This window comes from Amblyraja radiata, chromosome 22 (genome assembly GCF_010909765.2).
Source record: "Amblyraja radiata isolate CabotCenter1 chromosome 22, sAmbRad1.1.pri, whole genome shotgun sequence".
NCBI lineage: Eukaryota > Metazoa > Chordata > Chondrichthyes > Rajiformes > Rajidae > Amblyraja > Amblyraja radiata.
The window spans coordinates 10,489,960-10,516,228 of record NC_045977.1 but is presented as its reverse complement, the minus strand read 5'-3'; the positions used below and the strand labels follow the sequence as shown (position 1 = coordinate 10,516,228).

Below are 26,269 nucleotides of genomic sequence, written 5' to 3'. Positions count from 1 at the left end.
AAAATTGCCTTAATGGGACAGGCCCTTAAAGTGGTCACTGGCATTTAGCTGCTGCACCTCGCAGGATTTCCATGTCAATAAGTATTGATGATTTTGCAAGGACGATGCTCTGTATTAAGTATTACAATTGCTGGCCAATAGTCTTTGTTGCCACAGCTTTTTCAAAGTTGTCAGTATGTCCTGGAAATTAGGTGAATATTTTAACTGCAAAGTGTGAGTAGTGCCATACTCACCTGGCAACACCATCGCAGGTACAAGTTGCGCAGGGAAGACATTGTGGATAGATAGCCGAGTCCTGTATCGGTGATCCTCACGCATCTGCAATACAACAACACATAACACTTAAAATAAATTGGGGGAATATATGTAACATTGCAGTATTTTGTATTTTGACAAAAATCAAATATGATTAACAACCATCCGTTGTTAAATGAGATCAATGGAACTAAGCTACTTTGATCAACTGAATCATTGCGACTATTGCGACCGAACTCAGGTTGGTTTTTAAAGAGAAAGTATAAAACTTCAACGTTAATCAAGTGGAAAGGTATTTAGTTTTGCACATTAAACCTTCTGTCAGTACATCACTGCAATAAAACAGAATAACTGAAATGCGGCAAGATTGATAAAGGTTAAATGCCTCCAAGTTATTAACATTCTACACCATGTTTAACTGCTCCATGGATCCTAGCACATTATTATGTAAAATCAATAAGGCTTGCCACTCAAAAATCAACGCAGTAACATTCTGTGAAAATCTTTGGTGCCTCTGAAGGATCTTCGGATATTTTATGTGCAAACAGTTGTTGTAATAGTGATAATGGTAAGAGTAGATGTAAACACAATAGTGGAAATAATTTGTACGTATTATACGATCATAATTTTCTAACATTCCATCAGATCTTTTTATTTCATTTTCCAAAATGTCTTCCGTAAATGGGAATGGGAATCCGTAAAGTGGAAATACTAGCTTTTAGTTTAGTTTAGAGATACAGTGCAGAAACAGGTCCTTCGGCCCACCGAGTCCGCACCGAATAGTGATCCCGGCACATTGACATTATCCTACACGCTGGGGACAATTTTTACATTTACCAAGCCAATTAACCTACAAACCTGTACGTCTTTGGAGTGTGGGAGGAGACCGGAGATCCCGTAGAAAACCCACGCGGTTACGGGGAGAACGTACAAACTCCGTACAGACAGCACCCGTAGTCGGGATCGAACCCTGGTCTCCAGCGCTGTAAGGCAGCAACTCTACCGCTGCACCACCATGGCCATTGTTAATGTAAATGAAGCCCATTTCACACTCACCCCATCATCCCTATCCACATGAAACCCACATGGGAATTAAAATTAGCCCCACTATTTACATCTTACACTGACGGCTGTTTCTATTTTGCTCATAATTTCACCATTCATGAGTTCCCTGTCAGGTTAAATTTAAGGATATGAATTGACTGGCAGTTTTTGGTAATTATCTGGCAGTTTTTACACAAATTGCCCAAAACTGGCAGAAAGGATGGGAACAGTAAATACCCCAAGGCATGCAAACATTATTATTTTAAAAGATAGACGTACATTGCATGTGCTGCCTGTCCAAAGAGGACATGTGTGCTGAAAGCTACATGTTAATGTGCCCTAAAATCTTGAAGGGAAACATAGAAACAGAACATGGAAAAATAGGTGCAGGAGTAGGCCATTTGGCCCTTCGAGCCAACATCGCCATTCAATATGATCATGGCTAATCATCCAAAATCAGTACTCCGTTCCTGCTTTTCCCCCATATCCCTTGATTCCTTTGGCCCCAAGAGCTCTCAAAAACATCCAGTTGGTCTTCACTGCCTTCTGCAGAGAATTCCACAGATTCAAAACTCTCTGGGTGAAAAAACATCAGCAAAAGGTACCGAGAATGTTTGTGAGTCTAGATTATTACATTTAATATCTCAAAGTTCCAGGCACAGCTTGTGTAGCTTTGGAAGCCAGTTCCAGCCATACCTTCCTGTATTTGTTGGCCCGTATTCAAGATTCTTTGTATTATTAGTTTTGCATATTTGTTCTGCTATGAGACTTAGTCTAATACCGTGCCTTTTATTGAATGGCTTGGCTTTTGTGTGATTTTGTGTGATTTTTATCAATAATTTTGGCACATATTTCTTAACTTATAAAAGCACATTTGACATACGCAGTTGTACTTGAATTTGATTTAAGTTCCTAAGTTAAACCTATTCCAGTTTCAATGCTTAAAATAAATCTTCTTCGGTTTTCTCTGTGCACAATGATGTAAAAATATGTATTATAGTTTGGTTAATGACAACAGTCATGGCTGCCGAGTTAAATCACAGGGGCATTCATCGACCACCTAAACCGACCTGATCTCCCGGTTGCTGAACACTTTAACTCCCCCTCCCATTCCCATACTGGCCTTTCTGTCCTGGGCCTCCTCCACTGTCAGAGTGAGGCCCAGCGTAAATTGGAGGAACAGCACCTCATAATTCGCTTGGGCAGCTTACACCTCAGCAGTATGAACATTGACTGCTCTAACTTCGTAACTCTTACTTTCCCTCTCTCTCCATCCCTCCCCCACCACAGTTCTCTGAGAAATCTGACTGTCCCCCTGATTAAATTTTATCTCTGTGTGCTTCGTTGTCATCTTCTCCCAGCCAACAATGATCTGCTACATTTTCCTTGATCTCCATTCCATCTGATGTCTTGTTTTCACACCTTACACTTCCTTATCTCTGTGTCTCCCTCTCGCCTGACTCTCAGTCTGAAGGAGGGTCTCGACCCAAAACATCACCCATTCCTTCTATCCAGAGATGCTGCCTGTCCCGCTGAGTTACTCCAGCATTTTGTGTCTATCTTCGGGGGAAACCAGCAACTGCAGTTTCGTCATACACCATTTATCAACATTTGGTTGATAGTCATGTGATTAAAGTGTCTGCAACCAATTATTTGTTTAAGAAGGAACTGCAGATGCTGGAAAATCGAAGGTAGACAAAAATGCTGGAGAAACTCAGCGGGTGCAGCAGCATCTATGGAGCGAAGGACATAGGCAAAGTTTCAGTCCGAAACGTTGCCTATTTCCTACGCTCCATAGATGCTGCTGCACCCGCTGAATTTCTCCAGCACTTTTGTCTACCTGTAACCAATTATTATTCAGGAGAAAATATATATATATTTTTTGCGATATATTAATTTTGGTGAGCTGAAATGAGCCTGGTTTTGGTGGGTATGGAAATGAACCTGCCACAACCATAAGTATTAGAGAAATGTAACTGGAGCATTTGCAAAAAAATGCTGTGCATGTTTCCTGCAGTGTTCCCCAAAGCGCATGGATCTCATGCCTGTTAAGTAACACCTAAAATGCAACTGTCGTTCATTTTTACAAAAGTAGTCAGGTTCCTGTAGAATTTAACAGCGACAATAACATTGGCATTCTCTTTAAAACCTCAGATTCTGATTTAATACATTGGGTCCTTCCACCACTATTGCTGCATTGGACCTTGTGTTATAACATTTCCTCACGGCTTCACTCAATGACAAAGCAAAGCATTTCATTTAACACACCCACTCATAACATAAACCTTCCCTTGGTAAATATTCATTTTACCTGGATGTTTAATTCAGGAGTGGGATGTGTTTGATTTTACTGCTGTACATTAATTTTTCAACTGAATATCTACAGTGAATATCAATTCTGAATAAAGGAGTGTATCCTAAAAATAGAAGAAAATAACATTACAGTGTAGAAGCTTTGAGGTGTCATTGTTGCAATGTAGCTAACAATGTCCTTCCTTTTTTTATTTTTTTTATTCTCTTCCTTTATTACACGCATCGGCAACGTCTGTTTCATGAATTTATAACATCACTAATTGGTATCTGGGCGTGAGAAATATACATTTTGATCTGAGATCTACAATGTTTTTAAGGATGCCTTCGAAACTGCTTTAGCGTCTTCATTGATAAATGTCCTTTTAATGGAATGGAGAGCTCTCTACTGCCACCTTCTGTGCAAGATAATAAATGAATTGAATTGAATTGAATCCTTTATTTGTCATTCAGACCTTTCGGTCTGAACGAAATGTTGTTGCCTGCAGCCATACATGTAATAATAAACAACACACAATAAACACAAATTAACATCCACCACAGTGAGTTCACCAAGCACCTCCTCACTGTGATGGAGGCAAAAGTCTCCCCTGACAAGTAGAACGTGATGGTGCACGTGATTAATAGCTGAGTCTCACGTTGCGAGTTGACACAAGAGGTAACTGAGTTAAAACTCGTTGTAATAACGTAGATTAACGTACGGAACTCGTGGACGCAACTTAGAGACTCGTGGCGCTAACGGCAGGTACTCGTGTAAAGCGGCCTTTTCACGGGGCGACTTGACGCAAGAGTTAACCAGAGTTTAACATCGTGGGAACCTCGTGCGATAACAGTACGGCATTCGTGGACCACCGTGGACCACCGTGGCGCTAACGGCAGGTAATCGTGTAACTTGGTGACTCGGGAGAAAATTCAAGAAAGTTTGAATTTCTCCAAGAGTGACTTGTACACTTGTGGTTGAGCATTGCAACATTATATGGACGTAGTGGCCAGTGCGATATCCGTAATAACTCTTGCGGGTACCGTGGGAACTCCTGCGAACGGTGAACCCGGAAGCTGGACAGAGGGGACAGAAGGTGAGTAAAAATTGTCTTCTGTGGGATTGAATTTAAAAAATAAATAAAAATAAAGATTTGCATCCGCATATGGACATCAACTTGTTCATGAGTTATGTTAATGAGATTCAAGGAAATAACTATAATCTTTAAAAGGGACTTTAAAAGGGACTTTACTGAAAGGTTACGCATTTTTATGGTCCGTGAGAAATTTTTCACATGTACTTCTTTGAGAGATACAGGTCGGAGTCCTCGCCGACTAGCGATCGATGCCTTTCCGAAGCAGGGTCCGGAACGCTACCAATCAATGTTGTACAGAGACCCGTGTAAGGAGTGAACTGCACATGCTGGTTTAAACCGAAGACAGACACAAAAAGCTGGAGTAACTCAGCGAGTCAAGCAGCATCTCTGGAGAAAAATAGCTGATGTTTCGGGACGAGACACATCTTCAGACTCAATTCCGATTAGGCTGTCTGAAGAAGGGTTCCGATTCGAATCGCTACCTATTCTTTTTCTCCAGAGATGCTGCCTGACCCGCTGACTTACTCCAGCTTTTTATGTTTTTCTTCCCAGATCTGACTTACCTGCTGAGTTACACCAACATTTTGTGTCCTTCTGTGCGTATTAACCAGCATTAACCAGCGTCTGCAGTTCCTTTAGACATTACCTAACTTCAGATTTTAAAGATATAGCGCGTGGGAACTCCTGCGAACGGTAAACCCGGAAGCTGGACAGAGGGGACAGAAGGTGAGTAAAAAAGGTGGTCTCAATATCGACAAGGGAACATGTGTCCTTCGAGGACGTCCCACCTAATTGTCATTGTTGGATAATCTTTTTAACAGGAACACTTGCAGAGATGGCTCCCAGAAAATCTCAAAGAAAGGGGGTAAAGCGTGTCAGAGATGTTTTTGCCATGTTGCTCTATTCAGTTTCTATATTGTTTCAGTTTCTATATCTATATTGTTGCTCTATTCAGTTTCCCAGGGGGTCGGGACGGGACTGGAGTTGGGAGGGAAAGGTGGGGGAGTCGAGGGAGAGGAGGGGGAGACAGATGGGGGTGTCTTCATTTACTGGCGGCGGGTGTCTGTCACTGAAACAGGCAGGTGAGATTTCACATCCACCTTGTGTGTGCCTCTCTCTCTCTCTCCCTCCCTCTTACACAGGCTGAGAGACTCTGCCTCTGTGAGTGTACGTCTCTTTCTCCCCCTCTCCCACACACAGTAAGACCGAGGTACTGTGCTCAGTCCATCTGTGTCTCCCACATACACAGTAAAACATGTCTCCAAATGAGCCAATTCAACCAAGGGAGGATATTTATAGTGTGTGAAAAAAAAAGTTACATCATTTGTGTCACGTGTAGTTCACGATGTTCACGATGTTTACCCTTGTGGGAGCAGATTTGACTTCTGCCACTGAGATGAATGGGACAGAGGCAGCAGGGGATGGGGGGGGGGGGGGGGATGAACCCTGGTGGAACTTCAAAATAAGTGTAAAAAGGCAATGAGCTCATCTGGTAGAAATGCGAGTGATTGCAACCGATTACAGGCTCCGCCTTGGTTGCCTGGCATCCACTTGATTGAATTGTGCCAGAACCTTGTTTTGGAAGTCTCTCTCTCAGCATCCCTAAAAGCATTGCAACAATCATATATTGCGACTTTCATGTACAGTGTGTGATCATCCTTTCTGAAAGCCTCTGATCTGGGGTTTAGCACAGAATGAATTTCCTTGGTCATTCCAGGTTTTCTGGTCGGAACTCAGTTGTCAATGCATTTCTGGATGAAACTGGTGTGGACTGAGGTGTACTCTTTCAGGATGGTTGAAGTCATCTTGAACATGTTCCAGTTTAGTTTAGAGATACAGCGTCAAAACAAGTCTTCGGCCCACCGAGTCCGAGCCAACCACAATCTCCCGTACACTAGATCTATCCTACACTCTGGGAACAATTTACACAAACCAATTAACCTACAAACCGGCAAGTGTTTGGAATGCGGGAAGAAACCAGAGCACCTGGAGAAAACCCATGCAGGTCACGGGGAGAATGTACAAACCCTGTACAAACAGCATCCGTAGTCAGGATTGCACCTGGGTCTCTGGCACTGTAAGGTATCAAGTCTACCACTGCACCGCTGTGTTGTCCTTCACCAAGACAAGGCAGACCTGAAGTTGACCCTTGAACTCTTCTGAACACTTCTCTATTCCTTGGTGCCTTGCACTTCAATGTCCGTAGGCTGACGATACCCGCGTCAACAGTTGAGCAAACTGGCTGCGATGAGAGTGAGGAATGGGCTGATAGACCTACTTGATGGTGGTGTAGTAGCAATGGTTTGGAGTATTAACAGCCCGATTGAGGAAGGAGACATCGGGAATATGTCCCAGAAGTTAGCTTGATGGAACTCACCAGTGATTAACAGGGTGTCAAGGTTTGCTGTCTCAAGAGAGTTGACAACTGAGTATAATTTCTCCGGTGCCATCTTGGTGTGGGCTTGGGGCGGTATGTAGATGAACTATACATCAGGTGGTGCAACTCCAGAGCCAACAATATCATCTTTTCCCCTTGCCTGAGGATTTCATTCAGGCCATTGGCAAGGAGATAACGAATGAATGAATACATTTATTGTCATTGCACAATACTGTGCAACGAAATTCCATTACATCTCCTCCGGTTAAAAAATACAAACACGACAACCATTGACACATATGTACACTTATTAGTAAAATAATAAATAAGTATTTAAAAAGAATTAAAAAGAATTTGGCGGCATTTCTTAGAATTACATTTTGCTTCCCCAGTGTTCTCTGTTGGAATTAAGCTCTTTTATCGCACATGGGTAGAAACTATTTTTTAGTCTACAGTGTGTGATCTGACAGTGTGAGCCTTCAGAGACCTGAATCGCCTCCCAGAGGGTAGCAGAGTGAAAAGGTGGTTGGCAGGGTGGGATGTGTCCTGCTTGATGTTTGTGGCCCGGCACAAGCATTGGGCCCTATATATATCATCCAAGGAGGGCATTTGAGCATTTGTAATGCTCTGTGCAGTTTTTATAATTCCCTGCAGCGCCCTCCTCTCAGCCACAGTACAGCTAGCAAACCACACCAGGATGCCATAGGAGAGGATACTTTCCACGGCACACCGGTAGAAGGACAGCAGCAGCGGCTGTGAGACGTTTGCTCTCCGCAGAGACCTCAGGAAATACAGCCGCTGATGTGACTTCTTCACGAGAGTGACGGTGTTCATTTGCCATTTGAGGTCCTGGGAGATGTTTATTCCCAGGAACTTAAAGCCAGTGACTCTCTCCACCATGTCTCCTTTGATGTATAAGGGAGCAGGTTCCTCTCTCCTATTCCTCCTGAAGTCGACGACCAGTTCTTTTGTCTTTGATGGGTTGAGTACCAGGTTGTTTTTGGTACACCAGAGAGTCAGTTTTTGGACTTCATCCCTGTAGGCAGACTCGTCGTTGTTGTTTATCAGTCCCACCACAGTCGTGTCGTCCGCAAACTTGATGACCCTGTTTGTACTGTGTGTTGGTATACAGTCATAAGTGTATATTGTGTACAAGATGGGACTCAGCACACAACCTTGTGGCGCTCCTGTGCTAAGCGTCAGGACTGGGGAGTAATTGGACCCCATCCTGACAGTCTGTGGGCGGTCTGTTAAAAAGTCCTTAATCCATCCACATGTGTTTGCATTAACACCCAGGTCAGACAGTTTGTCCACCATTCTGCTGGGGATGATGGAATTAAATGCAGAACTAAAATCTACAAATAACATCCTCACATATGAGCCAGGACGCTCCAGATGTGTCAGTGCAGAATGTAGAGCTATGTTGATGGCATCCTCCGTTGACCTATTAGCTCTATATGCAAACTGATGCTGATCCAGGGTGGATGGGAGTGAGGACTTAATGTGGGCCAGGACCAGCCGTTCAAAACACTTCATCACCGTTGAAGTGAGAGCAACAGGTCTATAGTCATTCAAGCTGGTAATGGATTTTTTTTGGGTACAGGCACGATGGTAGCAGTCTTAAAGCATTTAGGGACAGTGCAGGTTGACAGAGAGAGGTTAAAGATGTCGCTAAAAACCTCCGCTAACTGGTCTGCACAGTCCTGCAATACTCTCCCTGGGATGCCATATGGGCCAGCAGCCTTCCTGGGGTTGACCCTGCGGAGTGTTCTTCTGACGTCCTCCGTACTCACAGTGAGTGGCACAGTGAGTGCCAGGTCGTCAGTGCTGGGAGCGGCTGCAGGTGCAGGCTCCGCCTCATTCAGCTCAAAACGGGCGAAAAAGTTGTTGAGCTCCTCAGCTAGCGAGTTGTTACTGCTGCTGATGATCGGCCCCCCCTTGCCCTTGTAGTTTGTGAATTGCTGAATGCCCTGCCAGACACGCCGAGGGTCCCTCTCGTTAAAATACCCCTCTAACCTTCTTCCATAGGCTGTCTTTGCCTCTTTAATGGCTCTCTTTAGTTTAGATCTGGCAGTGCTGTACAATTCATCATTGCCAGATCTAAAGGCTGAGTTGCGTTCCCTCAGCAGTTTCCTGGCATCCCTGGTCATCCATGGTTTGTTGTTTGGATAACACCTGACCTCCCTGTCGACAGTGATGTTGTTGATACAGTTCTGTATATAGAACATGACTGTGGATGTGTATTCTTGTATGTCCTGGCTTGCAAACAAGTCCCACTGGGTGCGCTCAAAACAGTCCTGAAGTTGGGCGGCAGCGACCTCGGGCCAAGTCTTTATGTTTCTCACACTGGGCTTGGTTCTCATAATGAGAGGTCTGTATGCCGGGGTGAGAAAGAGTGATAGATGGTCAGACTGGCCGAGGTGAGGGAGAGAGGAGGCTTTGTATCCATCCCTAATGTTGCTGTACACGTGATCCAGTGTATTTTGACCTCTCGTCGGACACGTGACATGCTGGTGGAATTTAGGGAGGACAGTTTTTAGATTTGCCTGGTTGAAGTCTCCAGCCACGATGAAAATCCCATCAGGGTGCGCAGTCTGAAGTTTGTTGATTGATGCTAGCAAGGTGTTCAGTGCTAGCTTGACGTTGGCACTTGGTGGAATATAAACAGGCAGAATAACGACAGCTGTGAACTCCCGCGGCAGGTAGAAGGGTCGACATTTCAGTGTAATAAACTCCATGTCTGGTGAACAATGTCTCTCGACAACGTTTACATTTGTACACCATTTGTCATAGGAGTAAATACATAGCCCCCTCCTCTGCTCTTACCGGAGTCACTGCTCCTGTCGGCCCGGTGTGCTGTGCGACCTACCAGACTGATGGCCTCGTCCGGGATCCCAGCGTGAAGCCAGGTCTCAGTTACCACCATAATCGAGCAGGTTTGCACAGTTGTGTTTTCTTCATTGATCAGCTCCAGCTCGTCCATCTTGTTGCTGAGCGATCGGGCGTTCGTCAAAAAGATGCTGGGCAGCGCCGGTCTGTAAGGAGCTTCCTTTAGCCTAGCGAGAATGCCGGCTCGACAACCGCGCTTCTGCCGCCTCCGTCTGCGCCGCCTCCTGCACCGTCCGTTCGGTAAGGTAATCCACTCGGACTCCGCTGGGCGGGTGATTTCTGGCGGGATATAATCGTTGTGGGAGCTTCTTGCGAACTCTAGTTCGCTACACAGCGTCCCAATCCTTAGAAGGTCCTGCCGGTTGTATTTCGAGTCGCAGGTCCACAGACAAACGGACAAAACAGACAAAAACAACAACATCCACACGGGGGAGTGCGCCGCCATTTTCCCAAGGTCATAAAGCAGAGTCAGGTGAGACAAGGGTGAGCCATTAGTACTAAAGACAGCATATATTTGGGGTACAAAAATGCTGTTAGCTCCATTTCTAGTATCTTGCCTCTATTTCTAAAACTTAGAATCGCATTTGTGTAGGAAGGAACTGCAGATGCTGGTTTAAACCGAAGATAGACACAAAAAGCTGGAGTAACTCAACGTGTCAGACAGCATCTCAAGAAAAGTCTGAAGAAGGGTTTCGGCTCGAAACTTTGCCTATTTCCTTCGCTCCATAGAAGCTGCCTCACCCGCTGAGTTTCTCCAGCACTTTTGTCTATCTCAAGAAAAGGAATAGGTGACGTTTCAGGTCGTGAACCTTCTTTAGAAGTCCGCTGACCTGCTGAGTTACTCCAGCTTTTTGTGTCTATCTTCGGTTTAAACCAGCATCTTGCAGTTCCTTCCCACATAGTGTCTGATCTACCTTTGATACATCAGCCTTGCGTAAAACTCTTCAAGTTTGCTCTTGAAATGTGCAACCACGACTACAGAGGGTTTTAAAGCCATTCACATGCACCAGTAATCATACCTGACCGTCTCAGCGAACCTTTCTCTCCAGAATGCGGTACACATTCTTCTGGAAGAATCGCGATCTTTTAAAGCTGAAACCTACTACCACAACATTAGCTGAGAGTAGCGGGCTTTTCACCCATTAGTAATCTCAAGGTCAACAGATGGAATACAGCAAAGCATAGTGCATGTTCATGTACTTTGGTAGAAGGAATAAAGGTGTAGACTATATTCTAAATGAGGAGGGAATTCAGAAATCAAAGGTGCAAAGAGACTTGGGAGTGCTGGTGCAGGATTCCCAAAAGGTTAATTTGCAGATTGAGCCAGTAGTAAGGAAGACAAATGCAATGTTAACTTTCATTTCAAGAGGACTAGGATGTAAATGATACAAAAGGATGTAATGCTGATGTTTTATAAGGCAATGTTCAGGCCATATTTTGAATATTGTGAGCATTTTGGCCTCCATATCTGAGAACAGATATGCTGGTGTTGGAGAGGATCCACAAGAGGTTTATGAGAATGATCCCGGGGATGATTGGGTTTACATATGAGGAGCGTTTGAAGATTCTGGGCCTGTACTCGCTGGATAGAAGGATGAGGGGGATCTAATTGGTGCCGACTGAATAATGAAAGGCCTAGTAAGAGTGAACTTGGACAGGATGTTTCCTGTAGTGGGAGAGTCTAGGATTAGAGGGCAGAGCCTCAGAATAAAAGGACGTCTCTTTAGAATGGAGATGAGGAGGAGTTTCTGTAGCCAGAAGATGGTCAATTTGTGGAATGGATGGAGTAATTTTGTTGGTTAATTTTAATAAATTCTTGATTAGTAAGGGTGTCAAAAGTTACAGGGACATGTCTGGAGAATGAGGTTGAGAGTAAATAATAGATCAGCCATAATCGAATGTCAGAGCAGACTCAATGGGCCTAATTCTGCTGCTCTGCCTTATATGATCTTATAATTGGGAGGAGACTCTCAGCACTGGATCTAATGACTTTCCCAATGCTGGAATGGATAGATAATAAGAGGAAATTATAAAAGGTTATTTGAACTGTTTTAACAGGAGCTTCACATAAAATGTCACCATCCTCCAGACTCATCTTGTTCACCACTTTCTAGTTCTTACCTCGCCCTAAATGTTTCAACAGCTGTAGGTTTTCACTGGAAAAGGATGAGATACCATGCATTAATGGAGGCTGCACAGTGCTCTGGGGAATTGGTTAAATGATGCAAACTAAGTGTTCAGTATAGGGCAAGGTTCATGTTAGGCACAGTAATGATTGGAGGTCCCAACAACTCTGTTCTAGATCTTTTGAAGATTTAGTCTCTAGAATTATTTATAAAAATGTGAGTGGGATGAAATCATGCACATGGATTGGCTGTACATTAATAATTTGAAAACAATGAGCTGTGTAAAGATGTATAACCAACTAGTTATTTAATGCAGAAAAGGATGTTATGTGCGTGGATTTAGGCTACTCAATCTAGTTTTTGTGCCTATTAAAAATAGCATTATATTTCCTCGAAATATTGAAATCAAATGTAAATCTAAGTCACACTGCTTGTTTGTCACATCATTGCTTGAAATATCATGTTCGGTGTTGCAGCAACTCGAACCTCGACTTCCTGACCAACAGACCACAATCAGTGAGGATCGGGGACAAATCATCCTCCACGATAATCCTCACCACTGGTGTTCTGCAAGGATACGTCCCAGCCCCCGTGTGCACTCCTTGTACATCCACGACTGTGCAGCCAAGTACAAGTCTAACTCGGTTTACAAATTCGTAGACAGTACCACCATTGTGGACTGGATTTCAAATAAAGACGAGACAGAGAACAGGGAGACGGAGAACCTCGTAACCTGGTGCCAAGACAACAACCTTTCCCTCAATGCCAGCAAGACGAAGGAGATTGTGATCAACTTCAGGAAGCGAAGTGGTGCACATACCCTGGTATACATTGACGGTGCCGAAGTAGAGATGGTTGAAAGCTTCAAGCTCCTAGGAATAAATCTTACCAACACACTGTCCAGGACCAGCCATATCCAAACAATGGCCAAGAAAGCACACCAACGCCTCTACTTTCTTAGACGTTTAGCAAGTCCCCCAACAACGCTCACCGACTTCTACAGACGGGCCTTAGAGAGGATTTTATCGGGAACGCATCACAGCTTGGTTTGGGAACAGCTCCATCCAAGACCGCAAGAAATTGCAGAGAATTGTGGATGCAGCCCAGACCATAACGCACACCAACCTCCCTTTCCATTGACTCCTTTTATACCTCACGCTGTCTCAGCAAAGTCACCAACATAATTAAGGATGACTTCCTCTTCTCCCCTCTCTGTTGGACAAGAGGTACAGAAGTGTAAAAACGCACACCTCCAGATTCGGGGACAGTTTCTTCTCACATGTTATCAGGCAACTGAACTGTCCTCTCACCAACCAAAGAGTGGTCCTCATCTACCTAATTGGAGACCCTCGGTCTATCTTTAATCGGACTTTACTGGACTTTATCTTGCACTAAATGTTATTCCCTTTATCCTGTATCTGTACACTGTAGACAGCTTGATTGTAATCATGTACAGTGTCTCGCTGACTGGATAGCACACAACAATAAAGCCTTTCACTATACCTCAGTACACGTGACAATAAAGTAAACTAAACTAAACTACATTCAACTGGAAAGTTCAAATGTTGTGGCTGCAAGAACATATTCAAAGCTTTGCCTTCCTGTGTCAAATGCCTCACTTCCCTAACAGATATACACTTGCCTGGATCAGTGCAAGTACAATACCACGGTAATTTGAAGCCATCCAAGACAAGTCAGCCCCCATGATTGGTATTCCACAGCAAGCCTCAACATACATTGGACAAGTCAGCCCCCATGATTGGTATTCCACAGCCAGCCTCAACATACATTGGACAAGTCAGCCCCCATGATTGGTATTCCAACAGCCAGCCTCAACATACATTGCCTGTGCCATGGTGCACTGTCTACAAAATGCACAGTTAACACTTTGGGCCTTTCAAACCCACCGACTCTGCATCTTGAAGGACAAGGGCAGGAGGTACTTTACATAACACCGCAAACTAGGTGTTCCCATCCAAGTTGCACAATATCCGGTCTTAAACACGTATCATTTTATCATCGCTGAAACTACATTCGGGGACTAGGGGGCAGCACAGTGGCACAGCAGCTGCTTCACAGCACCAGAGACCCAGGTTCGATCCTGACCTTGGGGTCTGCGTGACATTTGCACGTACTCCTTGTGACCACATGGGGTGTTTTCGTTTCCCTCCACATCCCAAAGACTTACAGGTTTGTAGGTTAATTGGCCTCTGTGCAAAGATGCGATAGTGGCATTACATAGAACTAATGTGAAGAGGAGTTTAATGGTCAACACTTCCATGTTTCCTGTTTCCATGCTACATCTGTAAACTCTGAACCCCTTTCCCCACAACACTTTGAAAGTACCTTAGCATGATGAACTGCAGCACAATTCCAGGGGCATTTGCATATGGGCAGTAAATATTCTCCTTGCCAATGTTGTCCACAGCCCGAAGTTTAAAAATATGGAAACTGTTTCTACTGTCTGCACCGGGGAAAATTCCAGGGCCAGGAAAAAGCAGCAGAAACATTGGAATTTCATTCTGGCACATGTCCTGGATCCTTATGGAGTAGCTTTTACCAGTGTACTCGGTGGCAGGCCAGGTAGGCAACTAAGATATAACCTGGCATTTTTGAGCCATTGGAAGCCATTTTAAACCTACAGAATGAACGAGGTGTGATTCCACTTCTGAGCCACAGTCCATATTGGCTCGATGTAAAGGGAAGCCTTATAATTGTCCATACGCAGTAACTGACAGAAATGTGCAGTGATTCTTCATCACATACTTTGCTAACAAAGGCATATTCCAAATTTAGCAACTAATAAAAGATATATAGTGGTCATGTTGTGTGCATTCCTACAGGGTTTAAATAATTTATTGCTGTACGGTGCTGCATTAGAGCGTAGACTCTTCAGGGAATTGAAAGAAAATGTATGGGAAGCTTTTGTTGGTAGCTTAAAGAGCACAATGAGTGAAAGACTGTAGTTATCCCATTATCTCTGATCAATCAGTTTACCATCTTCCTCCCTGGTCATACACTCACTGATTAAGCAATCTTGGCATCATCTTAGACTGTGACACCTCCTGCTCTCTTCCTCATTACATGGACTCCAGAGTTGAATGAATGTCCCTCTTAGAATATGTCTAATTTTAGTGACGAGCAACATGCAGATTACTGCAACTAAAATCTTTGTTAACTGTTCAAAATTGCACCACAGCTTTCTCCCATGCAAACCCTTTGCAGCCTCTTCCAATTTTGTACCTATTTCTGCATTGATGTTACGCATCCTCTTCTATTTATAGCACCATCCATATCATTAGCAACAGATGTTTCAGTCACCTCAGCCCTACTCTCTAACATTTGGCACTTTTTAATCCCTTGGCCTTTTAGTTTAGAGTTACAGCACGGAAACAGGCCCTTCAGCCCACCGAGTCGATGCCGACCAGTACATGAGGACGAGCAGGACACCGCACATTAACACCACCCTACACACACCAGGGACAATTTGACATTTATACCAAGCCAATTAACCTACAAATCTGTACGTCGTTGGAGTGTGGGAGGAAACCGAAGATCTCGGAGAAAACCCATGCAGGTCATGGGGAGAGCGTACAAACTCTGTACAGCCAAGCACCCCTAGTCAGGATTGAACCCGAGTCTCTGGCCCTGTAAGGCAGTAATGCCCCTGTCCCACTTAGGAAACCTGAACGGAAACCTCTGGAGACTTTGCGCCCCACCCACGGTTTCCGTGCGGTTCCCGGAGGTTGCAGGTGGTTGCCGGAGGTTGCAGGTAGTGGAAGCAGGTAGGGAGACTGACAAAAACCTCCGGGAACCGCACGGAAACCTTGGGTGGGGCGCAAAGTCTCCAGAGGTTTCCGTTCTGGTTTCCTAAGTGGGACAGAGGCATTAACTCTACCCCTGCGCCACCGTGCCGCCCTCATTGCTCTTTTAAACTCAACCCTGCTAACACATCGCCCACAGTTCCCCATCCCATCACTCTCCTGTCCCAGCATTTCATCCCAGAAAGCATATTATCGGGATGCGTAACAGCTTGGTTTGGGAACAGCTCCATCCAGGACTGCAAGAAATTGCAGTGAATTGTGGGCGTAGCCTAGGCCATCACACAAACCAACCTCCCTTCTATTGATTCCATTTATATCTCACACTGCCTTGGCAAGGCCAGCAGCATAATCAAGGACGAGTCGCACCCTGGCCACTCCCTCTTCTCCCCTCTCCCATCAGGCAAAAGATATGGAAGTGTGAAAATGCACACCATCAGATTCAGGGGCAGTTTCTTACCAGCTGTTATCAGGCAACTGAATCATCCTACCACAGCCAGAGAGCAGAGCTGAACTACTATCGACCTCATTGTTGACCCTCGGACTATTCTTGACAGGAATTTGCTGGCTTTACCTTGCACTAAACGTCATTTCCTTAGCATGTATCTATACAACTGTAAATGGATTGGTTGTAATCATGTATTGTCTTTCTGCTGACTGGTTAGCACGCAACAAAAAATGTTTCACTGTACCTCGGTACACGTGACAATAAACTAAACTGTAAAGAGTCGAGGGTCAGTTGGTATTTCAGGCAAACAAAACATTTAGGTGGTCATCAAGATCACTCTCCAAAGACTAAGATGTGATTCCAAAGATTCAAGGAGCATAGCACGTGTCTTGTGAATGCTGGTGAGTCCCAGAACCAAATAAGCAAAGCAAATCTTGTCTGAATTTCGTAAATGTTCGTAAATATTTTGAAATTAACTAATCCAAACTGCCAGAGGCATGGACCGTACAATGAAAGTAGATGTTCAGAGTATATTTATCTCAATTAAACCAAGAGATATTAAACCAAGATAAGACTTTGCCTTCCATCACAGTAAGGAGGAGATTCACTGTGATGGATGTTTGTGTAAATTGTGTTATGTCTTGGTTCTTTTCTTGTTGTATAACTGCAGAAACCAAATTTCGTTTGAACTTCATTTGAGGTTCAAATGACAATAAACGGTATTGTATTTGATTGTATTGTAGATTAGAAGGGGTTGTCCCCTTTCTCCTACGTTGTGGTAATACTACTGATTGCAGAGTAAAGATGATAATAGAAAATGCAAGAGATAATGATAGAATGATAACGTTAAGGTGCAGAAGGAGGCCATCTGGCCTATCTACTGTACAGATTGTATACCAAACTGCTCATATTTTTGATAATCCTGCAAATTATCTCCTCATCCTTTACAGGTAATAAATTCTATACCTTACTTTTCTCAGATTTCCTCACAGTTCTCCCCCTCCCACAAACACACTTACCCATGAACTTTATGGCCAAAGTATTAATTCCATGTCCCCTGGTCCTTGAGCCATTCACTAATTGGATCAGCTTCTCACTATTTTCTCGATCTAAGGCTGTAATTATCTCCAACACCTCGGTAAAGTATCCTCTGAAGTGTCTCCGTTCCAGGTGGAACAACCCTGGCTTCTCCATTCTAGCCCTACGTATGAAATCCTTCATCCCTAGAATTAGTCGATGGATGCTGTATATCAGTGTGGCCTCACCAATGTTTCATACAGCTTTCACATCGCTTTCCTGCTTTTGTACTCTCTCCCCTTTTAATGAATACCAGGTCCCATATGTATTATTAATCACTGTCTCAACATGCCCTTCTATTTTAAAGCATTTGTGCACATGTTCACCCTAGTTCCTCTGATGTTGCTTACCATCGAGAATGCCTGCAATTTACTATTGTTTCTCCTGTTTTTCCTCCCCAAATCCATCTACTACATTTCTTACCTATGCTTTCAGCTATTTTATATGCGTCTCACTGCAGTCTCACCCTGTGATCCTCATTGTTCATCACATTTCCAAGCTCTATGTCACCTGCAAATTTGGGGGATTTTTGCCACGTCTGAGTCATTAAAATGTACCCAGAGAAAGGTAGTGGTCCAAGCACTTGCCCCCTTAGCACCTGGCCACTCTCTGCTGTCCGCCAATGTGAAAACCAACCATCTACCTTCACTGACTGCTTTAGCCACCTTTTACCTTTTAGCCAACATTACATTCACATTATCTGTGGATCTCAGTTTTATTAACCAGCCTTTTGTGTGGAATTTAATCAAATGGAAAATCTATGTAGATGGCATCTTTAAAGAGTTCTTATTGTTCTGCTGCAGTTATATTATTATTATTATTATTATTATTATTATTATTATTATTATTATTATTATTATTATTATTATTATTATTATTATTATTATTATTATTATATGATTGTACAGGAACGCAAGTTGTTAGCGTTTCAAGATAAGCTAAGGAGTACAGGAATGCAAGTTGACTAAGGAGTGTAATAAGTGTCGGTGTATGGGAGAAAGCAATGGCTAGAAAATGGAGTCTTGTGAATAGGTAGATGAGTCACAGAGTCATACTGTGTGGATAGACACAAAATGCTGGAGTAACTCAACGGGGCATGGAGCATCTTTGGAGAGAGGAAATGGGTGATGTCACCCATTACTTCTCTCCAGAGATGCTGCCTGTCCCTCAGAGTTACTCCAGCATTTTGTGTCTATCTTCGATTTAAACCCGTATCTGCAGTTCTTTCCTACACATACGGAATGGAAACAGGCCCTTCAGCCCAACGTTCCCACCGGCCAACATGCTCCAGCTATACTAGTCCCACCGGCCTGCATTTGGCCCATATCCCTCCCAACCTGTCCTATCCATGTACCCATCTAACTTTTTTTTTTAATGTTGCGATAGTCCCTGCCTCAACTACCTCCTCTGGCAACTCGTTCCATACACCCACCGCCCTTTGTGTGAAAATGTTGAGTTTGATAATACTGCACAAAGTGTATTGCACAGAAACAGGCCATTCAACACAACTGGTCCAGATGGGGATGAGTTTCCTCCCCTCTTCTGCATGCTCCACTCTTCCATTCCTTCCCCTATGTTTTACTTTGGACAGATAAACGAGGTCCACCCTGAGCAATGTCTTCTCCAAGTTTTGCCACAGAGGTGATATGGAGTCCAATCTAAAATTCATGGGTCTGAACGTTGGAAAATTGCTCCCCCTGATGTACTTCAGTGCCACTTTAGAGTTCCCAGAAGTGAAACCATACAGATATTTTTATGTGTACAGCTCATAGGCCACCATTTGGACAGCCAAGGATGAGATTGGCATGGTGGTGATTGTTGTTAAACAGTTCAGGCACTCTGACAATGATAAATTCTCTGGACGCTTTGAGCCTCCCTACTTGTGCTATTGGAAACTAGGGTGAAGATAGACACAAAATGCTGGAGTAACTCAGCGGGACAGGCAGCACCTCTGGAGAGAAATGAAATGAGAAGAATCTGGGTGACGTTTTGGGTCGAGACCCTTCTTCAGTCTCTGGACCTTAGTGTGTTTGTGTGTAATACATTTCTTGACTATAGAATCTGTTGATTAATAGCAGAATGGGCGAGAGAAGAAGAATAAAGCAGGGCTAATTCTAGTTTATAATATTATGCAGTCTATTCTTGTGACCAGTAGGCAGAATTTAATCAGTCACTGACCATTCTGGATGCTCTGAGGGAAAATTATTGCCATCAATATTCAAAACAATAACCTGCCATTAGTGTCTTTCATATCCCCTGCTTTTGGAACACAACCCCACCACCAACTCACAGAATTGGCTCACGACGTATGGCGATCCTAACAGCAGGGGGCAGCGGCATCCTGTTCAGCGAGATTTAAAATCTCTTGACTATTTTCTATTGGATGGGGATGGTGGCGAGGGTTGTTACAAAACACAAGTAAATGTAGTATGAGGATCAAAATTAAAAAAACATTCGGGCAAAAATCACAAATTGTAAGAATGGCGATCATAGAGGCCAAATGGGGAGGTTGTTTACAAAATCACACTAAGGCACAGATTACAGGCTAATACACACATTTCTGAAAAATCTATGATCCCCTTTTATTCTCCACATTTATTATTTTCTCTTGTAAGATCCCTGTGATTTCCTGATCCTGAGACCATTCTCCACGTTGATCTCATACCAATGCCATTTAAGAGCAGTCCAGGATGAACAGTGCAAGGACTTGGTTTATCTCACTGCCTCACCCGCTACCACAGGAGGCCTTGGGAAGGCACATTCTATTAGGCAATCTAAGCACAAACCCCTTTTACTGAAAAGTAACATTGCACTGTGTAAGAAGGAACTGCAGATGCTGGTTTAAACCGAAGATAGACACAAAAAACTGGAGTAACTCAGTGGGACAAACAGCATCTCCGGAGAGAAGGAGTGGGTGATGTTTCAGGTCGAGACCCTTCTCTCCAGAGATCCTGCCTGTCTCGCTGAGTTACTCCAGCTTTTTGTGTCTATCTTCGGTTTCAGCCAGCATCTGCAGTTCTTTCTTACACAGTCCAATTTTACCTTGCAGTAAAAGGGGTTTGTCTTCGGTTTAAACCAGCATCTGCAGTTCCTTTGTGTAAGAAAGAATTGCAGTTGCTGGTTTAAATCGAAGGTAGACACAAAATGCTGGAGTAACTCAGCTGGTGAGGCAGCATCTCTGGAGAGAAGGATTGGGCGACGTTTCGGGAACCGAAACGTCGCCCATTCCTTCTCTCCAGAGATGCTGCCTCACCTGCTGAGTTACTCCAGCATTTAGTGTATATCTGCAGTTCCTTCTTACACATTCAGTACTACACAAGATAGAGTAAAACCTGACCGGCAGTGGTCATCAGAGTCTTACTGGGTTCATCTCCTGTAAATTCATAAACAACACTTCAAAAGCACCAAATGGGCTGTTAGGATGCCTTGGTGGGGTTTGGAGAAGTGCAGTTTAAATGCAAGCTCTTAGTCGGTTGGATTTGATTCTGCCTTCCTGGAATATATTTCCATGTTATATACTTTGACTATTAATTAAACTGGCCTGTGGTATTAACATGGATTAGCTCATGCTTTTGATTGGGTGTTGTGATTGATTGTAATTTATTCCGAATTTTGAAAATCCACAGCTGAAAATCCGGAGGGATCGACACTGAAAAAAAAAAAATCAGTTTCTGCAATGCGACAGGGATTACAAAGAGAGAAGAAATTTTGAAAAAAATCTGTACTTTCACTTTGACAGTATGTACATTGGGGATGCATAAATAATTCAACTACCTTTCACTTATAACTTGCAGCTTGCTAAATGCTTTCAGCAGTCAATGTGAGCTTATAGTTTCACTGCAGGAGATAGGCATTACGTATGATCATTCACATAGGAATTTAGCACGAGTTAAGGGCCTGTCCCACTCTACGAGGTCATTCAAGAGTTCTCCCGAGTTTCCCCTGATTCGAACTCGGAGAATTACGGTAATAGCCGCTCGTCGGTACTCGGGGCTCTCGTGGACATTTTTCAACATGTTTAAAAATCTTCACGAGCTTAGCGCGTTTCCCGAGTACCTGCCGTTAGCATTACGAGCCTCTAAGAGACGTCCCGAGCTCCGACGTACCCGCTACGTACATTCTACGTACTTACCACGAGTTTGATTTTTTAAAAACTCGGGAGAGCTCTTGAATTGCCTCGTACAGTGGGACAGGCCCTTTAGAAACTGGTTGAACAAGGAAACTACAGGGTCTCCTTTAGGCACGTGCTTCGGGCATTTTACATAGGATAGATCTCTTTAACAATCTTGCCAATGCTTCTCCCATACTGTCAGTTTTCTGAAGTAACCTTGAAAGGTTCTGCCCATAAAGGGCGGCACAGTTGGCGCAGCGATAGATTTGCTGCCTTGCAGTGCCAGGGACCCAGGTTCCATCCTGACCACAGGTGCTTGGCTGTACGGAGTTTGTACCTTCTCCCCGTGACCATGTGGGTTTTTACCAACATCTTCGGTTTCTTCCCACACTCCAAAGACGTACAGGTTTGTCGGTTGGCTCTAGTGCGTGTAGGATAGTGTTAATGTGCGGGGATCGCTGGTCGGCGCAGACTCGGTGAGCCGAATGGCCTGTTTCTGTGCCGTATCTTTAAACCAAACTCAACTAAATAATTTGCCCATGTAGTTTAGGATAAGAATAAAATGCCTCCAGTTTTCTTCATGATGTAGATACTGTTTGACAAGGTGGGTTGTACAATTTTCATTATCCCTTTGAGCCGTATATTACCTCAGCCTTGTCTCTAGAGCCAGTGATAGGAAATAGATCAGAAATATATGTTGTATTGTTGTGTCATGGAACTCCTGACCCAGTAGTATGTGTATGAGCACCTTCACCAGAAGGACCACATCGATTCAAGAAAGCAGCTCGCTCTCGAGGGCAGATAGACACAAAAAGCTGGAGTAACAGGTAACAAGGGGTCACAGTTTAAGGATAAGGGGGAAATATTTTAGGACCGAGATGAGAAAAACATTTTTCACACAGAGAGTGATGAATCTCTGGAATTCTCTGCCACAGAAGGTAGTTGAGGCCAGTTCATTGGCTATATTTAAGAGGGAGTTAGATGTGGCCTTTGTGGCTAAAGGGATCAGGGGGTATGGAGAGAAGGCAAGTACAGGATACTGAGTTGGATGATCAGCCATGATCATATTGAATGGCGGTGCAGGCTCGAAGGGCCGAATGGCCTACTCCTGCACCTATTTTCTATGTTTCTATGTAACTCGGCGGGTCAGACAGCATCTCTGGAGAAAAGGAATAGGTGATGTTTCGGGTCGAGACCCTTCTTCAGACAGTGAGCAACTCTCTTTCAACTCTCGAGGGCAATTAGGCACAGGCAATAACATGTTGGCTGAACCAGTAATGCCCAGATCCTGAAAATGTGCTTATGAAAAGAAATGGAAAGTGCAGAGCAAACCATCAAATGTTTTGTTTTAATCAAAAGTTGAAGTTGTTCTATGCAGTAGGCAAGGCTTTATGCACGACAAATGCCAAAAGGCTTTTTGGCTGTAGGCTCCACTAAAGTGGTGTGAGCAGTGAAAAGCAGTACATTCAGTGTTTAGATGACAAGCTGGACAAGCCGAGAGCAAACATGGGCAACGGGTGGTAAGGTGGTAAGAATTGGAGTCTCAAAGGTCAGACAATCCATTGGGAAGGAGGATATTGTGATCACTTGCTTCACTACTGGGTTGGTGACGAATCTGTCAGAACAAGCCCAGACCAAGATGACAACCTTCACATTTGAGCTAGGCCATTTGGGGTTGATGTTAGGAAACACGACTTAATAACAAATGAAAATTTGGAATCGTCTCCCTCAAGGGGTACCAGGGAAAGCCTGGCCTACAAGTAGGGAATTGGGCAGGGCAAGTGACGGCAGTGTCAAAGTGTGAGACTTTTGCGACCAGCGACCACATTTCTATTAGCTTTAAAATAGTTATGGACAGGGCGAGACCACAAGTTAAAGTGCTAAATTGGGCCAATTTTCATGCTACTCGACAAGGCTCTTGGAGTAGGTTGTTTGCAGGCAAAGGGACTTGCAGAAAGTGGGATGCTTTTAAAAGGATCATAGTGTTCAAGGAAAATAGACACAAAATGCTGGAGTAACTCAGTGGGACAGGCAGCATCTCTGGAGAGAAGGAATGGGTGACGTTTCGGGTCGAATCTCTTCCACAGACCCAAAGCATCACCCATTACTTCTATCCAGAGATGCTGCCTGTCCCGCTGAGTTATTCAAGCATTTTGTGTCTACCTTCGGTGTAAACCAGCATCTGCAGTTCCTTTCTACACATAGTGTACAAGGTATGCACGTTACTGTTAGAGTGAAGGGCAAGGCAGGTAGGAGTAAGGAACCTTGGATGATGAGCAAAGTTGAGGCTCTGGTCAGGACATAGAAGAAACCATGGGTCAGGTGCAAGCAATGTGTGAAGCTGCAGGAGATGAGCAAGGTCCTCAATGGAGATTTCTCCTCTGTTTTAAAGTGGAGAAAGACATGGTGACTGGAGAACAGAGGAAAGTTCATGGCAATGTTTTAAGCAAAGTCCACATTACAGTCGAGAGGGTGAATGTTCTGCGACGTATGAGGGTAGACAAATCTGCCAGGCCTGATCAGATATTTCCAAGGAGACTGACTGTGGGAAGCTAGAGAAGAAATTGCAGAAGTCCTGGCTAAGATATATAAAACATCATGAGACATGGGTGAGTTTCAGAAAACTGGAGGGCAGCTAATGTTGTGCTTCTATGGAGGGCTACAAAAGAAAAAAATGGAAACGATATACCAATCAGCCTAACATCGGTGGTAGGAAGGTCACTGTGGAGGATGCTGAGAAATAAGATATACAATGCTTTGGAAAGAAAAAAGGTTGATTAGGAATAGTCAGCTTGGTTTTGTGTGTGGGAGATAATGTCTCACGAATTTGTATTTTTTTCAATAAGTAGGTTGATGAGGCCAGGGTCATAGACGTAGTCTATATGGATATCAGCAACACGTTTGATAAGGTTCCACATGGTAGTCTTCCCCTGTAAGGTTCGATCGCATGGGATCCAGGGAGAGCTAGCTCAATGGTTACAGAATTGGGTTCATGGTAGGAAGCAGCGGGTGGTGGTGGAAGGTTGGTTTTGGATTGGAGGCTTGTTTCTGACTAGTGGTGAGCCTCAGGGATCGGTGTTGGACCCATTGCTATTTGTCATCTATGTCAATGATTTTGATTAGAATGAGTGAGGCGTGCTTATCTGAAATATAGAAACATAGAAAATAGGTGCAGGAGGAGGCCATTCGACCCTTCAAACCAGCACCGCCATTTATTGTGATCATGGCCCAATCAATAACCCGTGCCTGCCTTCTCCCCATATCCCTTGATTCCACTAGCCCCTAGAGCCCTATCTAACTCTCTCTTAAATCCATCCAGTGATTTGGCCTCCGCTGCCCTCTGTGGCAAGGAATTCCACAAATTCACAACTCTCTGAGGTGAGAAAAGTTTTTTCTCACCTCAGTCTTAAATGGCCTCCCCTTTATTCTAAGACTGTGGCCCCTGGTTCTGGACTCACCCAACATTGGGAACATTTTTCCTGCATCTAGCTTGTCCAGTCCTTTTATAATTTTATAAGTTTCTATAAGATCCCCCCCTCATCCTTCTAAACTCCAGTGAATACAAGCCTAGTCTTTTCAATCTTTCCTCCTATGACAGTCCCGCCATCCTAGGGATCAATCTTGTGAACCTACGCTGCACTGCCTCAAATATGCCATTAAGCTGGAAGGAGTTCAGAGAAGAGAAACAAGGATGTTGCAATTTGTTCACACAGAAGTTGGTGGGTATATAGAAACATAGAAAATAGGTGCACGAGTAGACCATTTGGCCCTTAGTGCCAGCACCGCCATTCAATATGATCATGGCTAATCATCTACAATCAGTACCCCGTTCCTGCTTTCTCTCCATATTCCTTGATTCCATTAGCCCTAGGAGCTATATCTCTCCTGAATACATCCAGTGAATTGTCCTCCACTGCCTTCTGTGGCAGAGAATTCCACAGATTCACAACTCTCTGGGTAAAAAAGTTTTTCCTCATCTCAGTCCTAAATCGCCTACCCCTTATTCTTAAACCCTGACCCCTGGTTCTTGTCTCCCACAACATCGGGAACATTTTTCCTGCACCTAGCCTGTACAATCCCTTAAGAATTTGACATGTTTCTATAAGATCCACTCTCATCCTTCTAAATTCCAGTGAATATAAACGTAGTCGATCCATTCTTTCATAATATGTCAGTCCCGCCATCACGGGAATTAACCTGGTGAACCTACGCTGCGCTTCCTCAATAGCAAGAATGTCCTTCCTCAAATTAGGAGACCAAAACTGCACACAATACTCCAGGTGTGGTCTCACCAGGGCCCTGTACAACTGCAGTAGGATCTCCTTGCTCCTATACTCAAATCCTCTCGATATGAAAGCCAACATGCCATTAGCTTTCTTCTCTGCCTGCGGTACCTGCATGCTTACTTTCAGTGACTGGTGTACAAGGACACCCAGGTCTCGTTGCACCTCCCCTTTTCCTAATCTGCCACCATTAAACACGCACTCCTCCCCAATCACCACTTCACACCCACATACAGCCTGACACCAGTCTGCAAAGACAGGGCCCTCGTCCACTACCCACACCCTTCTTGCTGCCCAACATCACTTCTCCATCACTAACAATAGAAATTGAGAAGGTGGAGAAGATATTCAGGAGACAGAAAAGCCGGAAATCTCCAGGACCGGACAATGTTTCCCCCTCTACTCTCAAGCTCTGTGCCGAACAACTGGCACCAGTCTACACAGACATTTTC

General features: G+C 44.1%; 1 protein-coding gene across 3 annotated transcripts in view; it reads right to left on the bottom strand.

The window, feature by feature from the left end:
- The window catches only part of fbxl16 (F-box and leucine rich repeat protein 16), a 163,145-nt gene that overhangs the window by 6,558 nt on the left and 130,318 nt on the right, over window positions 1–26,269 (bottom strand). For all 3 annotated transcript variants that reach the window (XM_033040371.1, XM_033040373.1, XM_033040372.1), the window contains exon 4: window positions 234–318. In XM_033040371.1, coding sequence (XP_032896262.1) covers window positions 234–318 — 85 coding nt within the window. The remainder of the gene's footprint in view (window positions 1–233; window positions 319–26,269) is intronic.